The 17,729-nt window shown below is 44.6% G+C and overlaps 2 protein-coding genes across 2 annotated transcripts; one reads left to right on the forward strand and one right to left on the reverse strand.

The window, feature by feature from the left end:
* Positions 1–1,617: 1,617 nt before the first annotated feature.
* On the reverse strand, positions 1,618–13,923 carry LOC126518372 (calcyphosin-like protein). The gene is made up of 5 exons (XM_050168238.3): positions 13,822–13,923; positions 9,150–9,270; positions 7,725–7,902; positions 5,904–6,110; positions 1,618–4,739 (listed from the first exon to the last, which is right to left on the reverse strand). Exons 2-5 carry the CDS (start codon positions 9,224–9,226, stop codon positions 4,638–4,640), a joined length of 564 nt encoding a protein of 187 aa, XP_050024195.1. The 5' UTR covers positions 9,227–9,270; positions 13,822–13,923; the 3' UTR covers positions 1,618–4,637.
* A 215-nt stretch (positions 13,924–14,138) lies between these two features.
* On the forward strand, positions 14,139–15,587 carry Phb2 (prohibitin 2). Its single transcript, XM_050168229.3, has one exon. The coding sequence runs from the start codon at positions 14,290–14,292 to the stop codon at positions 15,190–15,192; it is 903 nt and encodes a 300-aa protein (XP_050024186.1). The 5' UTR covers positions 14,139–14,289; the 3' UTR covers positions 15,193–15,587.
* Positions 15,588–17,729: the final 2,142 nt, after the last annotated feature.

The following is a 17,729-nucleotide window of genomic DNA, read 5'->3' on the forward strand; positions in this document are numbered from 1 at the left end:
AATTTAATACAGAAATAGTGTTTACTTTGTAAATATTTGGGCTTTAACAAAAGAAATGTTATTTGTGTTAAATGTATTGTAAAATTAAAACGCTATTATGGTATGAAGTATGTTTGCAGGCGCCATCTACACTCTTAGGCAAAGTTACACCCTTTGGCTTGCCCCTTCTGCCACACAACAATAATCGTTATCTGCCTTGATGCGTTTCCTTTCTTTAACGCTGCGAGCCCGGTACTTTCCAGTAACGAACGGCACGCGCGTTATCAGCATAGAACGGTTTACACCCTTTGGAGTGGTTGAAAATGGTTAGATACAACCATAGATCAATAGATAGTGCCCAGAAAGTCTGAAGTACCTTAAGAGTGCTAACACATTAATAAAGTTTTCAATCTCTTAGTGTAATTAGCCTCTTTGGGAACTTAACCATTTTATAGCATGTCTGAATACCCGTGCCCAACCTTTTTCATGCCGACTTGGGTTACTGGGTAGTCCAAAGGACAGCGTAAAAAGGTATAGCCAGGGAGAGCATAGAGCTACTGTACTGACAGAACTGGGTTTGAAACCAACTGTTGGACCCACTTGGGCTATTGGGTGTGCGACGCTTTTCAACAAACTCCTTTGACACCGCCTTGTGTCATAGGTATGTACCACTCTTTTATTTAAAACAATATAAACTTTGAAACTTCTCCAGCGCTGGGCAGAATTGGACCCACATTTTGTACATTCAGACAATTTTGGCTAGATGCATTTCACAGAGGCTCCAAGAACAGTCTTTGCAGAGATGCAGCTAGGTGTTGCAGAATGTAGAGAAATTAGCGAGATAGGAACCTGGCTGCATACACGCCTCAGACGTGTCATTTTGGCAGTGGCAATACAGTCTGTTGCAACATTGCTTCAATGCTGATTGCATTAACGTCTAAATTCACTGCGACATGGGTGCTGCCGGAATTTTTAGGAAATGAAGGTTGGACATGCCGACTTCTCACAAAGAAAAACGCCACTGCATTTTCCTAGCTGCAATGCCATCCTCAAAACATAGAAATATGTTACCCTTGTATTTGGTTGGTTTTGATAATGAATAACATCACAGCTAAGCACATGGATTAAAGAATATTCTCCGACGGACACCACAAATAATGCAGACACAGACAGGCAGGACACAAAGTATTCCTGCAGCAACAGTGTATGGTGCAAGAACATTCAGATTCAAGAATGTAAAGTGGTTTCTGGCACGAAAGTTCTGACCAAAATAAATGCTCAATTCTCTACATTCAGCAGCAGTATGGGGCATACAGCTCATCATATTCGATTTCCTAGGTTTGAATGAATAATCTGCTTGAACTGGTAACTTCAAATATCAGGCTACACGTGTGAGTGATTGTGACATTTTGCAATTTTCGGGACACGATTCATACGTCGACCATAAACATTATAGATTTACTTCATATGCATGTCCATTATGTCGAGGTTCAACTTGTTCAACACATGCACTGGCAATGACTGTAAAAGTTGAATTTACCATTTTGAAGACAGCACCGTCATCTGCAACACCCCAGATGCTTCTCTCAAAAACGTGAACAAACCTTCGTGGCGAGGTGTGATGAAACAGCAACAGTATTTCAGAAGCTTTCTTTATTTGGATCATAAAAGCAACACAGTTTCAGAAGAACACATGCTCAAAGTGTGCCGAAAATAAGTTAACAAGATGCATGCTAGTGTTGAAGACAGCAGTAGAAGTAAATGACAAGAACAAAAAGGCGGTGGATGAGGCACATTTACTAGAATAACAAACACATAAAACACCTTGAGACCGTAACAAAAGTAGTGCAACCGAGGGATATTGCACCCAAGAGTGGAAAGGTGCAGAGTTACGTACCTACAATAGACTGTGCCGCCACCAACCAGAGCTTGTGCTTAGAAACCTTTCACGAAATCTTGCTTGTACCAGCATCTTCATGTCGTTACTTCCAAAGTTATTCAAAGTACTATACTGTATTCAACAAACAACTTGTACACTGCACGCTAAAACAAATTTAAAAAAAATTATGTGGGCTTCAAGTCAGTAACGTTAGCGTCAGATTGCTTGAGTTTTGCAAGATAAAAAGAATGCGGTCATTGACAAAAGTGTCAGTCGAACAGTGATGTGTGCCAGCATTCAGTGACTGTAAAACAGCTAGACCACAGGAGTAGGCAGGCCACATAAGTTTACCACATATCTGCTCATTAGACTGTACGCTGCCCATGTTGCCAATCATGCACACTCAATGCTCATTGGCTCAGTCATTAAAGAAAGAAATTTTGAAGTTTTAGGCATGCCCCGAAAGCACTTGTTCCCCCCTTTCGTGTCACCATTAAAAGCTTGGCATGACAGCCAGCTCGTGCATAGTCGTAAGTAAAATTGGTGAGGCAGTAACTATGTCAGAATTGTGGCTCGAACAAGAGTTAGAACAATGTTGCAGGTGGTGTGTGAGCTTAGAAACCTTCCTTGAAAGCTACTTGCTATTCACACCACCTCAGCCTGACCCAAGCTAAGTAGCGTAAATGGATGAAACCCAGATTCATACACGGAAGACCTTCATTACACAGGCATCTAGTTGTACGAATAGTGCCCGACTTCACCGATTCATTTGTGTGGGTGAGCAACATGCCATTTTGCAATGACAGCAGTACAATGAAGTGCTCCAGTGATTATTTATTCACTGACCACTGGTGAAGTTGCTTGAGTGATAACGGTCGCCAGAATGGCTAATCAAGCATCACCTTGAACATCGCACTGAATTGGAAGTGCAGCTAGTACACTTCCATATCTTTATTTATTCAAGAATGACTCCGCATATAAACAATTCTTCATTTCGGGAACATACTTGCTCTTCAGGCAGCTTGTTCCACCTTGATGCAGAACAAACCAAAATTTGCACCAGCAACTCTGGCATGGACAGTGCTTGTAAAACTGTCGTCAAATAGTATGCATCAAGAACCGCAATTGGTCCAACAAAAGGTGGTACAAACGCTGCTGATGTGATAACAAATAACTTCTGCATTGAAATGTGACACTGCTAGAAAACTTTATACATCCTGCATAATGCATGATACATAGTCTCCTGTAAAGGGCAAATTGACAGCAAAAAGTTGGCAAGCAACGCTTAGTACCATGTTAGCACCCTGGAAACGGTGTACAGATTTTTCACAGATCTCAGACTAGGAATGTTGGAAGATTTATAAGTTAGTCCACAAAAGGGCAAGCACTTTGCCACATAACACACTTTGGCATTTCAACTTGTGTAGAATGAAAGAATGTCACAGCAAACAATATGTGAAAATTCTTTTTGCACGAATGCACACAATGTGGTTTGAGTAACTCACTTGATAACAAGATTTGGCTGATGTCAATGAGAACATGTGTTAATGCTTTGAGTTCCAGTTAACAAACGAACTGTCATGCCATGATAAAACAACACCATTACAGAATCCTAGCTCTCTGCAATGCCTGAAACTTCAACACACAGCCATCACAGGTATTGCATTGCATGTGGTACATCACAGCATGTCAGATAACATGTCAATCCATTACCGACAGGAATGATAAGTCATAACTCGCCCTGAAGCAACTACTTCAACATTGAAATCATGTTTAACTTGAAACAGTCCAACAGCATAAACACTGCAATGCTTTTTCTAGAAAGAAAATAACCAGTTTGGGCCCTGAATTTCTGTCATTCCAAGACACCAACTTGGTTTAGGAACGTTTAGAAAGAGCCCTGCAAATCCTCCAACACATCCCAAGTGTCAAAATTGCTGGTACTATTCTTCCTAGCCATCCAACGACAACTTCTTCACTGTACTTTCTACCTGATGTGTTTGTAGTTTACACTGTACTCTTCTTCTTTCGTTCTGCTGAAGGTAAACAACTGACATGGTGGAACAACTTTCAAAGCCACTACTTACTTAACAAAACCTATAATTTACCAGCATAGCCATATTCTAAGATGAGTCGATAGCTGAAGGCTAGAGAAGCTTTTTGGGAATTAGGCCTAACAGCACAGCTACTCTAATACGTCAGCTCACCTTAACTGATAGATTTGGGCATTTATATGAGACTTCAGCAAAAATTTAAAAAGTGTTTCAGATGATACTATGCACCAGGACATCTGCCAATGCATGAAAGAAAACAAACACCAGCTTTCTCACTCATATTGTCATAAACATGCACGCAGTAGTGGTGATGCAAACATGTAACCCCATTTGGTCAGCACAGGAAGTTAAAATGTGCGTTTCACCACTGCACGTATAAAGATATTCCTTCTTTTACCACGTCACGCAAGACACAAGCAAACAACCTTTCCAAATGTACAGTAAAGTACAGATAAGACGTATCAAGGATTTACAAAATTAATTATTAAGACCGAAACGTAAACGATAAGACGCCCTGAATAATAAGCCTGTCAATAAAAAGCGCATCCCATGAAGCTGAAAGAGAACTGTTAAGACGAGTTACGTGTTAGAGGATGACTGCACGACTACGACGGTTTCAGCTGGGACGGCACAAAAAGCGCGTGTGACAGCTGTGCCCCACGTGGCTAGTGGCAAGGGTCATGTGGCCAAACAAGGGTGGACTCATTTTCCTTTTTTTTAGGTGCTCAGATCTTCCAGGCATTCCTCATCATGAGGTCGAAGTAGGCATCCGTGTCAATGGAGGCACTCACGCCCGCATAGTAGTCGATGAATTCATCGATTGTCACCTGCAGAGGTAAACATCACCAGTGACCCAAAATGTGTTGGTGGTACTACAGGTCAGTGCATTGTCATTACTACACAACAGGCAAGTCGGCAGAAAAGTGCCAAAATACAACGTAAACAAGCCAGGGCTTTCTAGTGCATATTCAGCAAAGCGTACATACAGTGTCTTGTTTCGAGGGTATAGCCATTCTAAGCTGTACAATTCTGTAATTCGACACTGAAACAGCACATAAGCCTAAAACAAAAGATTTCACGAACATTTATGAATGAGTCATCATAGCTGGGCGCTCATGTTAGACGAAGCATTAGAGGCGTGTCATGCGGGGAATTGTTGTGTGAGCCATACTCCTGCAAAACTTTCACAAACTGAAATTAATTACCTGTGCTGTCGTCACAGGTTGTACAAATAAGTCAGGCAGGGCAGTTTAAGTTGGAGTCATTTTTCGAAAAGGCACAGTTGGAGCTGCCTTGCATTTCTTTTCTTCAGGTGCCTAAAAAATTTTAATAATAATATTCCATGGTTTTATGTGCCAAAACCACAATCTGATCATGAGGAATGCGGGAGGGTTGGACTCCAGATTAAGTCTGACCACCCAGGGGGCTCTAATGTGCACCCATTGCATGGTACCCAGGAATTTTTGCATTTCACACCTATCAAAATGTGGTCACCACGGCAGGGAGTGAACCCGCGACCTTGAGCTCAGTAGTCCAACGCCATAGCCATTGAGCTACCGCAACAGGTTTTTCAAGCCTGTCTCCCGTGTTTCCCACTAAAGATGAACTAAACTATATCCTTTAGTTTGTGAATATCGTCAAAAAAATTCTATGCTATTAAAATGTATGTTGTTCAACACAGTGCTAATTTGGCTAAAGACAAGATTTATTGACAGGAGAAAATGTGAATAACACACATGGGTGTACAATTTTTCTTTTCTTTTTTACCAGAGGTTGAGCCCATGCCGCATGGCTATCTTTGAAAGTTGTACGTTTGTATCTCGCCTGCAATTATGCCTTCACGGCACTGCAGGAAATGTGAATGAATGAATGAATGAATAATTAATAGATAGATAGATAAATAAATAAATAAATAAATCAGTAACCTCTGCATTATTTCTTTACTCAAGCATGCTGCTCAGGCTCAACTGCTAACTCATTTGCGTTCTCACCTTGCCATCGGGGTCATTGGGACTGTCGAAGTCCTGCAGGAAGAGGTCAAACGCATCATCCTCAGAGAGCTCTCCGTTCTGGAACTTGGGCTGCCGAGCATTGTACAAACCCTTGAGGTCACGGATAGTGATGATTCCGTCTCCGGTCTTGTCCATCTTGTAGAATGCTCGTTGGACGTGCTCCAAACGGGCCGCCGACATTGGAGGCTGCACGCAGTGAAGAAAGGAGAGGACTCGCATGAAATACTAAGGTGGTTGTGGGTCTCGCAACGGACATCTGTGCCTCACAAAGCAGTAGGCAGCAGACTGTACACTTGTGGCAACTCATCTCTGAGACTTGCTAATGTGGCCAGAATGCCTTTTTTCCAGAAGACACGCACAATGTTCTTCATTTTCACTTTTCATTCTCAACAATATAGAAACATGTACAGACCCATATATGCAACAGTGGGGAAAGAAAAGAGAAAAAAAGATTGATGTTCGTCTGTGGTTGGTAAACATGTAATAGACAAAGTCTGAAGGATGCAGTAGAATTGTGTCACGACTTGTTTGTTGAGCTGCAGAACTTCATGGGCCCATAGGCTAGGTTTGCCAGTTCACTGCACGCAATGAGTGTACTTCTGGCGGCCTTAAGAGACACAGGAGTCAATAAAACTTTGGGATTAGCTCTGGGTAGTAGTGTAAATGTTTTCGTCCGTTGGAAGTGGAGTCCTTGTTATGTCAGCTTTCAGCTGTTCTGTTCTTTGCAGCATCACCAGATGGTACTCGTTTTCGCGATCCACAGGTGTTGGTGATGATGAAGTAAACGCTTCTTGCAGATAGAAGGTGGCTTCAAATTGCACTGCGTACGTATGCACATGCTGCCTCTGAAACCATGGTGCATTCGGGGTGTTCGTCGTACTTGCTAGTAGACAGTGATTCCGCTTAACAAAAGGCTCGGCACAGTTTGTGTGCACTTGCGCTTGCGTGTGTGTGCGTGCTCGTGTTCCGACTCTTTATGCACTCATACAAAGTTTCGTTGTATACTATATACCATCTCATTGAATATGCTGCATTTCTGTTTATATGAAGTTAGCACTTTATGCCTGAGGTGAAACTAAGCTCTCCAGGTTCTACTGAAGGCATCATGTCTGCCAAAACTACTTCAGTAGCACTCCTCACCACTTGGGACAATGGTTTATTAACTAGGAATAGCCAACCTTTTGTTGCACAAGGAAAATTACACATACTAATTTTGGTTACCTTTAGTTTCTTTATCACTGTGCATCCAGAAAAAGCCAAGAACATTTTTTTACAAGCCTCCCAGTGGTCATTTCACAAGATATAGAATGTCCACTACAGTGGACAACATGAGCATCAGCTCCACTAAGTGTAGACGCTGACAGTTTTCTTTTGCTCCAAAAGGTGAAGTTCCTGCCACCACATTAAGAAATGTCAGCTTCAACAGATGTGGCGAAGGTTATTCTGCGTTATAGAATACGAAGAGGAAACAATCACTTTTGCCTGCAATCTGCAAGTATACCTTGTAGTGGCATAGCTGTGAATTTATTTTTTGGTGTAGGGATCCACGCACTTGACCAGGGAGGTGGTGGCTGGGCAGGTGAGTGTTGTTGCATGCTGTTTTTTTTCCACATATCCTAATAGGTATGCAGAAATTCGGGGATGGGGATGGAGAGGAGATGAGTTCACGTGCCCAGCATGCAACAAAGGGTTTGGGTCTTTTCACTCGCTAATGGCAGTGTCTGTCATGAAATTTTCAAGGTTCTTCCTTTGCTTTTGTAGTACAAGTTTATGTTAGGATTAAAGTTGTGATGCACTCACCCTGAGCGCAACGAGGAACTCGTTGAAGGAGATGGTGCCGCTGCCATCCTCGTCGAGGTCCTTGAACAGGGCGTCCACCTCGCTGGCGCTCAGCTCCAAGTTGAAGTCGTGCAGACCCTGCTTGAACTCTTCCACGTCGATCTTCTTGTCCCTGGAGTGATCCATGATGCGGAAGTGCCTGCACAGCACAAGTGTGCACTGCGTTAAGGATTACACCAATCACCAGGATGACCCTTCTTGAAAATATAGTAATTGATTTTACTTAAAGGAACAGAAAAAGAAAGCAGAAATATAGGCTGTAACAATATTCTCCCTTTCATTTTTCAATATCGAAAGCAACATGAGCCATTTCGGCAGGGGCGTAGCACGTCTTACCATAGCTGCCCGATTCTCCCAAGCCAAATAAATACTAGCACTGATTAAAAATCCCACTAGTAGAGCTATGCTGTGGGCTGTGGGGAGCATCACAGAAGGGGCAGCCTATGGATCCATTCTGACCATCTGGGCTTCCCTAGTATGCGCATCATGAATGGAAGCACTGAAGCCTTCTTGCTTCCACATCCACTGGTATGCGGCTGGTGCAACTGGAATGCAAACCCATGAGCTCATGCTCAGCACTGGAATATGGCAGCCACTAAAATCAGGATTACCGAGTGCACTTTCAGTAATATGCATAGGAGTGCACAATATACCAGTGGGCAAGAAATAATAAAGGTTGAAGCTCTTATTTAACCTTCCCATCTCTACTGTGCATTCTGTTTGGCACATGGCACATGTGCAGACAGAAATTATAAAAACCTTTCAAGTACTAATGAAATGCATGATAAGCTTGTTTTGTACGATGAACATTTTAAAAGGTACACCTATTGCTGTGACCTATGAAGTAGCCACTAAGTGAAATATAGTTACCAGATAGCTCTGGACTATGCCTTGAGTGCGGGGACGAAGCATTTTCAGCAGACAGACACACAGAGTGAACAAAGCTTCCGTGTGGGAGTTAAAATATTAAACCCCTTTCTTTGAATTAGCACAAGAAATGATGGTAACACAAAGAGGAAGAACACAGGATGAGCACTTGCCCTGCGTTTTACCTTTTTGTGTTGTCATATCTTTTCTGGCGCTGATTCAAAGTAAGCTACAATTCCAACTCGCCAAGCTTTTCACTTCATTAATCAAAACACCACACCGCTTTGGTTGACATCCTATTGTTGCCTTCTCTTTAATAAGGGTTTACTTCCCTACCAGATGAGATGTTGCCCAATCGCTGATTTCAGAGCTGATACTGAACATAATCATTGGCCTAACCAGTTCCAGTGCAGTGTGAAGACCTTTCCCAGTGGTCTCCAGTTACCCCTGTCCTGCATTGCAGTTGATGCCACTGTGTCGCGCCAAGACAGCGTGTCCAACCAGACAGCTTGGACTTACTGTGCGAATCCTTTGATGCCGTGTGCACCACGCTGGAGGCACTGGTGGCGAAGCTTCTCAATGGGAGTCAGAGACATGTCTAAGCCCCGTGGTGGTTCCTACAGCAACGTTTGCGGGAGGTCTGCAGAGGTGTGCGAGAAAATGTGATGAATGCTGCACATGAGTAAGGAACATTCACTCTTTGCACCTCTGTCAGTACAGCCTGCTAATGATTTATGTAACTACGAACATATATGCATCTGCTGGCTGCCATTTTCACCTTCCTTTTTGGAGTTTAGGTACTGAGATCTGAGTGATGGCAAATGCAGCCTGCCACGTGTCAGCAGCATCATTCATAATGCAGCAAAGCAAGTGAATAAGCAGCTTGCCTGTTAGCAATGAAACCCTTAGCAAAATGGGACAAAATATGTCAGTTCCAGGTATAAACTTTTAATGTGAAGGCATTCTTCCTCACAATAAGAATCCTGGTTTAGGCTTATTTGACTCGTAGCTTGCAATAGGTTTAGAGCAAAGCAAATGATCACACACACAAGGACACACGAGATGGGCACTATTCATGTGTCTTTACATGGTTAGCGCTCATAGTGACTCATAGCTACTGTTACAAAATGGCATGAAAGTGGACAACAACATTTGTACAAAGGCCCAGACATAGGAGAGACATGGGTGCCTAATGATTTGCACGGCTTTGGGAATTTGCGTATCTTAGCAGCAGGGGTGTTCAAATATTGCAAATGTTTGAGTAGCAAACAGAACATCATCCAGTTCAATGCAGCCTTAAAATGAAGCATTAAAGTGGGATTAATCAAAAAGAAAATCTGAAGCAAACTGCAGAGAGAAAAGAAACTGCAGTGTTTCTTGTGGAGCATAACCAAAAGCAAAGAAAATCTGACATTGCTGCTTTCAAACATAGTCACCAAGAGAACACTGTAGACTTTCTTTAAAAAAAACAAAAATGTGTCAGAATGAACACTTTGACAAGCAGGATGGTACCTATGTTTAGCTTCTGTAGGATTCAGTGTACATTTGGTAGTAGGAATTTCAGATTAAAAATATTTTAAAGGTTTCTTTATGTTTGTTTTGCAGGCAGTCTACTGAAGTATTGCTGCAAGCAGTTACACAGAGTTACAAAGTTGTTTAATTGCTGAGTATTGTCATGGCTCAGTATGTCCAATGCTTTTATTCAGACAGTCTCTCCATTGCTCATGCCAGATAAGCAACTTATTTGTGTGATTGTCACTGCTCCAGAATTTTCTGTTGTGGAACTCAGCAAATTGTAGTCGTCAAAAATAGAAGAAACAAAATGACAGGAATTGCTTAAAAGGCAGCCAAGTACATAACGATCACAGTGACACCACTGACAAGTTTACGTCTTGTGGCCTCACAGACAGACGCAGCTGGGAAAAGTTGTCCTCAAAACACGTGGAGAAGCAAACAGATCGAAGTGGTCAATAACTGCAATGTCGTGTGTGATTTCTTTTTCAAAGACGGCAATCTGAGTAGGAATTGAATAGTATTAGTTAACCTGGGCAGCTTTACTTTATCAGGTGCATGTGTCTCTATGTTAGATGCATATTTGCGCCTCATATGTGACACTTGCAAGAAAGTGTCACCTTATGCATAGAACAACGCGTTCAAGGACCTCTGTGCATACACCTACTCACACAGATTTCATGTGCAAACTTCTAGAAATTATTTTGCTTGCTACCTTATGCTTTCCTCATTGGGAACAATAAATGGTCCGCAAATATGTATGCCCCTGTTAATATTGTGCACACATCTTAAAGAAGTGAAGTTTACATTTCCTCATCTCAATAATGGCTTCACAGCAAAGTCTCAAGCACGCTTAAATCTAAGCCTACCATGGATAAGTTCATCTCACCTGTGCCAGAAGCAGAATGTTAATTAAAGATGAGCCGAGTTTATCTGCAGTTACTTCTGCAAATGTGAGGCTGACTTTTTTTTTATACAGTACCAGGTGACAAGTACACTGACTGGGATCTCAGAATGGCATCAGTCTTGGTGGGCAATTGTCTGTGTGGCATGGTGATCACTGCCAAAATATGCACGGTGAATTCAAAGTTCTTGTCACTTCTTGATACAGAAGAGAGTGAACTGAATCTGATTACAGTGCACTTTTTCTGCACTTATCTGGATTGTAATGATGAGTGGTTTGTCAAATAATATCAGTGTGGAAACCCCACCTATCCACCTGCATGGCTTTGTACAGAATGACAAAATTAACAGCATTGTTGAAAAATTTTCCAGGGTCCATACGTCAAATGCTTAGGAGCTTGGTAACAAAGCCTTTCATTGGTGGTCAACAACAATCCCTTAGCATAAGATTAATAATACAAAAATTATGTTACCCCACATGTATTTGTTTAGACAAATAAAGAAAATGTGTGCATACTTTTCATACTGTTGTCTAAGAAACGAGATACTAGCTAAATGCTTAGAGACGGTACAGACTGATATCTTAGTTTACGGACAGTCTAGACCCTAAAAAACAGCCTTAACTGTGGCAAGCTTCCGTTCTTTGCATGTCGAACTATACATAACTTTAAAAAAAAAAAAAAAAAAGGTTTCATGTACAATATGTTTACTTATGCTACATGCAGATGCTATATTTACTCTTTAGCTGGCAAGCTTTATTATCAACCTCATGCACAAAAACATAATCCCGTAGTATTCACAATCTATTCAATGCCTACGCACATTGAAGAACTTCCACTTTCAGTGCAACACAAGTACTGAGACCATAGTTCATGAAAACTAATGAAAGAAGCAAACAGCATGGCATAACACGGTCAAGTTGATGACTGATACAATATGCAGTGCACATGTTGATTTTTTGTCTTGTTTACCTCTTCCGCAAGATGAGGTGACAGGCCCAATGCCATGCCCTCTTACAATATAAAATTGCAATGTGTTTGAAAGCCCGGTTTCATATTTTGCAACTGAATGTATTGTGGAAGTAGAAGAAATAGGCTCCAAAGGAACAAAAATAATCTATTTGGGTACTCTTAAAGGGAAGACTTGTGATAAATTGCAGCCAATATTTGATGGAGGGTGCTGGGTCTACGTATACATGTAGACCCAGCATGACTGCATGACCTATACATGGGATGCATACATAATACCACTAGAGAGAACGGCTTCAGCAAGCATCCCAGGTTGTGCAGAGTGTGCCGACAATTTCGCAATCCACCTACGCTGCCTGCTTGACCACACATTCTGATATTGTGATCGGGTCGCTATGGCCGCGCCTAGTTTCGGTTATCTCTTTGCGTCTTGGGTAACTAATAAAGCGGTCGTGCAGGAACGATAGACGCCCGCTCCGCAAGGTCGCGTGCAGTGGTGGACGTAATAACAAAACAGAAAAAGTTGCAGAGTCGCCGAAAGGCAAAGTATCGATTGCTATAGCAAATTAGTAGACAGCTATATGAATTAAGGATAGTATATAGTTTTATCGGCCGTAGAGCCTTGTAGACATTCGCTTACTGAATAAGTTAACAAGCATGGTGTCTCACGCGCACATGCAAACATGAACATATATCACTCGATGAACGCGGAAACTCGTTGTCAAAACGTTGGAGTTATGAAGCATGCCAGCAGCGGCGATCGAGCTAGTTGAAATTCGTGTTGCCTCCCGCTTCAACGCTAAGCGCCGAAAACACAGCGTACATGAAGCTATACCAGCAGTCGACGCACTCTGTCTATATCGATGATAGCTTTCAAGATTTGGCCCGCGCGTCATTAGGCAGCTGCCACCGAAGTGTAATACGGGTGCCACACGGCGCACTTTTGATCGCGAACTGGACCGATCCGGATCGAAATTCTCGACTGCGATTGGCTCTCTAGCGCATTTTGTGCAAAGGAGCCATTCCTGAACGAGAAATTCGATCCGGATCGGTCCAGTTCACGAACAAAACTGTACGTGTCACCGCACTCCCTCCCCCCACGCTTCGGCCTCCGCGGCCCCAAACTACGCGCCGCCCTGCTTCCAGCTTTGATCACCCCGCTACCCCTTTGGTGCCCTGGAGATCTTGCATCGCCTCCTTTGTTATGATCTCAGGTGCTCTCCTGAGGCATTCGTTTGCCGGTTACATGTGCCCTCCTGGAGCAGTACTTGTAAAAAAATCCAATCTATCGTCGCGACGAAAAAAAGCGACCCGCGACTTAGGCAACACCAGTCAGAACCTTGCCGAAAGAGGCAAAAGACAGCTACACACCGGCGCGCCCACATACATGTACACTGTGAGGAGCCGAAAATGGCGTGCCGTTACGCGTTGCAAGACGGAGCCGGCTGTAAGTTCTACACCCAATTGTAGCCGCGCGCACGACTTACGAGAGACAAGGAAAACGTAAACACAATGCGCCATAAAAAAAGAAAGAGTGAAGAAAAGAAAAGACACAGTCAAGAAAACAGGAGCGTTAGACAGCGTAGCGTCCGTGAGGCTCTGGTTCTGTGTACGTGAGGCTGGGCGGGACGGACAGGGCGGAGGCGTCGCGGCGTCTGCCGCACGCGTTACATCGATCTTCCGACCGCTTGCAACAGTGTTGCGCAAAGTACGACACGCGACCGAAATGAAATAAACTGCTGCGCGCTTGGTCCAAAATACACTCGCGATCAGAATGTAACAGCGGTGCAGGCTTGGTTGTTTTTTACCGTTTGTGAAGCAGTAGCGCCGGCGCCTCTTCAAGTGCAGACGGAAAATGGCAAACGTAGCTGGACAAATGACACACTACACAAGCACCTAGACCATATCGCTACCTTTCTCTATTGCTCTGCACTTAACTGAATCAAGATGTTCTGGAACGCCAAAAAGTTTAGTAATATAATAATGTTTATATTAAAAATATTTGAAATATAGTAAATAAAATGTTTGTTTTACTAAAGGGTATTACATTGTAAAATTAAAAAAGCTATGAAGTTATATCTGTTTACTAGCGTCCTCTGGAGCCAAGTTGCCTACTTTTTGAAAGCGACTGTGCAGGCCTGATAACCAACGCCGGGTCCACACGTGAGTTTCTCTGTGCGCGGCGGCCCGTAGACGAGTCGGCGAACAATTTTTGTTGCATCATCTAGGTGTCTCCTTAGCCGCACGGGCATCGCAGGCATCAGTCGTTGACCGACATGGCTCAGCAGTTCAAAGACATGGCCAGCAAGCTGGGCAAGGGCGGCGGTGGCGCGCCGAAGGGGCTAGGCCTAGGCATCAAGCTCATAGCGGCCACCGCTGGTCTGGGGTACGCGGCCACCCAGTCCGTGTTCACCGTCGACGGCGGTCACCGTGCCATCATCTTCAGCCGCATCGGCGGCATTCAGAATGATGTGTTCACCGAGGGTTTACACTTCCGCATCCCGTGGATACAGTACCCCATCATCTACGACATTCGCTCGCGGCCGCGCAAGATCTCGTCCCCGACGGGCAGCAAGGACCTTCAGATGGTCAACATCTCGCTACGTGTGCTGGCTCGTCCCGACGCCGCCGAGCTGCCCACCGTGTACCGCATGCTGGGCACCGACTACGACGAGCGCGTCCTGCCGTCCATCTGCAACGAGGTGCTCAAGAGCGTCGTCGCCAAGTTCAACGCATCGCAGCTCATCACGCAGCGGCAGCAGGTCTCCCTGCTCGTCCGCAAGGAGCTCACCGAACGCGCCCGAGACTTCAACATCATCATGGACGACGTCTCGATCACCGAGCTGAGCTTCGGTAAGGAGTACGCTGCGGCCGTCGAAGCGAAGCAGGTCGCCCAGCAAGAGGCGCAGCGGGCCCAATTTACCGTAGAGCAGGCGAAGCAGGAGCGGCAGCAGAAGATCGTCCACGCCGAAGGTGAGGCCGAGGCGGCGAAGATGCTGGGCGATGCGATCTCGAAAAACCCGGGATATCTGAAGCTGCGCAAGATACGCGCCGCGCAGAACATCGCGCGCACCATAGCGCAGTCCCAGAACCGAGTATACCTGAACGCCAGCTCGCTGATGCTCAACATCGCCGACAAAGAGTTCGACATCACCCACATAAAGCAGGGGCACAAGTAAGAGGCGACCGAAGGTTGACCTTCGCGGGCAGCCCTCCTGTCGCCAGCCGACTTGTGAGAACAAGTCTCAAGATCGGATTGACGCATAGGCTAGACCTTCCGGAAAGGAAATGTGGGGAGAAACAAGCAACGTCAGGGGAAAGTCGCGACGACCAGCCCCGTATAGCAGTGCTGTGGCATGTATCGCGATGAAAATGTTGTCATTGTGATGTTGATGCTCGTTGCAGCTGCCTTGTCACGACATCATCGCACGACACTGTGCTTTCTATGGGAAACGACTTAGTATCTGAAAATGTCCCGGGGTATAGACACAACCCTTGGGTGCTTCCACTGTTCCACTTTTCGTTTAGTGCATTGTTAAGGAATAAAACATAGACCCATTTTGTTTATTTCTAACTAGTGTCCTGGCGCTTCATTCCTGGTGTGCGATTTGGCAAACATATTTTCATGCCTTGAATGCCAATGTTCTGGCACGACCAGGATTGTTCAGAGTCACACAGTATTGTCATAATGGAATTGGTGCTACCCATTCCTGCCGGCTTAAAACATTAACATGACTCATTAGCTGAAGTTGTTCTTGGTCTTTTCGGTAGATGCAACCAAGACGCCGCCGAGTCTGCTATTCGCTCACGGTGATAAAACAGCGAGTACTTTGGTGAGGTTGTACAGGCACGGCTATCTGCATGAATACGTTTTGATTACTGGCGCTGACAGTGTTTCATGGTGCTGCTTAAACAAGTAATGTACAGGTGTGGACAAAAGTAAGTGGAGCACGGGAGTTGTGGCCGAACTGCACCCCAGTGCTCAGTAGCAACCCTGAGGGGAAAGCTAGAAATTGGATCATGCATGTGCTCATAGCCAGTTCACACCGCTCGACCTTTTTCCCTATACGTATGAATAGAAGCATTGTTCAGTTTCTGCGGCTGAACGCTCGCTACTGTGACGTCACTCATAGCATAGCTACACTTGCCAGTGTAGAGGGGGCGTGTACGAAAAATGGGGCGTGTGAAAAAAGAAAAGACGGCTTTGCCGTAAGCGACACCATGCTAATGAGTGTTCATACACAGAAGCTGTGAACAACTCTCTGCTACATGCGTTTAACAAAGCACATTAAGAGGTGTGAACTGGCGGATACAACTCGAGTCTGCAGTGAAGCCCCGCCCACGCCCTCACAACCGCCAGCCACTGTTCCTCTGCGAGGCTGCAAATAGTTCGGACTTCAAACTTTTCCTGTTACCTAAATAAGGCGGTAACCAAAAAAATGAAATTATAAATAAGCATGTAATTTTGTACGTTTTCACTCGTCTACTATGGTGGAACGGTGAAAGCCTAATTCTTTATTGAACTGAAATAAAACGCATGCTTTGCTGCAACTATTTATTGTCAAGTTTCATTTAAGTTAGCAGTGAAGTTTCACGAGTAAAATGGGGTAAGCAGTGAAATGAACTGTGCCGCCGACTTTTGAAGAGTGAAAAGCTCAGACTCCATACACTTTGTCTGTGTCTGTTGCACACCTCATCGCTTCCGTCTACGAAAAGACTCTTCAGGAACAGCAGACGCTCCGGAAGTATCAAGTACGACGCCATTTTGAAATGGTCACATGACGGCGATTTTGTTGGCTTCTGTGATTGGCTGCCTGAGTAACAATCCCGCGCGGTCAGACATGGACAAAGTGTATGCGGTCTGAGCATTTCACTCTTCAAAAGTCTACAGTACAGTTCATTTCACTGCTGACCCCGTTTTAATCGTGAAACTTCACAGCAAATTGAACTGAAACCTGACAATAAATAGTTGCAGCGAAGCAAGCGTTTTGTTTCAGTTGAACAAAGAATTAGGCTTTCACCATTCCCTTAAAATAGAATAATGAAAAGGTACAAAATCACGCGCTTATAATCTTATTTCTGTGGTTACCGCCTTGTTTAGGTAACAGGGAAAGTTTGAAGCACGAACTACTTGCAGCCTCGCGGAGGAACAGTGGCTGACGATTATGAGGGCGTGGGTGCGGCTTCACTGCAGACTTGAGTTGTATAGCCTTCGGCATTGCCGCCAAGTGGGGGAGTCAAAGCCTGGGCACCGGAAAACTTCGGAGGGGCTCGGACCTCGGAGCCTCCGCGTAGTCGGCGCCCATGGTGTCTTAAATGAATGAACAATTGAATGAACAATGCGCTTTACCACCGTGACAATTTGGGAACCGAAGAATATTGCGCTTATAAATGAAGTAAAAAAAAAAGCCTAAATGTAATATTTGTCCTCGACCACGCACTAGGTCACCGTGCTGAAAAAGAAAAATGAAAGGCGGTTGTCGCTGTTGCACGTGCGTAAGCGTACGTGCGCACGCACGCGGACACGAGAGCCGTTGACGGTCGTTCCATTTCGTGCTCTCGACGACCCACGCCCTGGGCAGTCTCCCGATAAGGGCAGCGGTCGAAGAAGGACGTCTCCCCGAGCAAGGTCGCACTCGAACGCCGCAGCGAAAGAATTCTTGCCGTCGCCAAGCGAGAGTGCCAGCTAGGAGACGCCGCCCGCCAGAGAAGACCA

This window comes from Dermacentor andersoni, chromosome 11, assembly GCF_023375885.2.
Source record: "Dermacentor andersoni chromosome 11, qqDerAnde1_hic_scaffold, whole genome shotgun sequence".
Lineage (NCBI taxonomy): Eukaryota > Metazoa > Arthropoda > Arachnida > Ixodida > Ixodidae > Dermacentor > Dermacentor andersoni.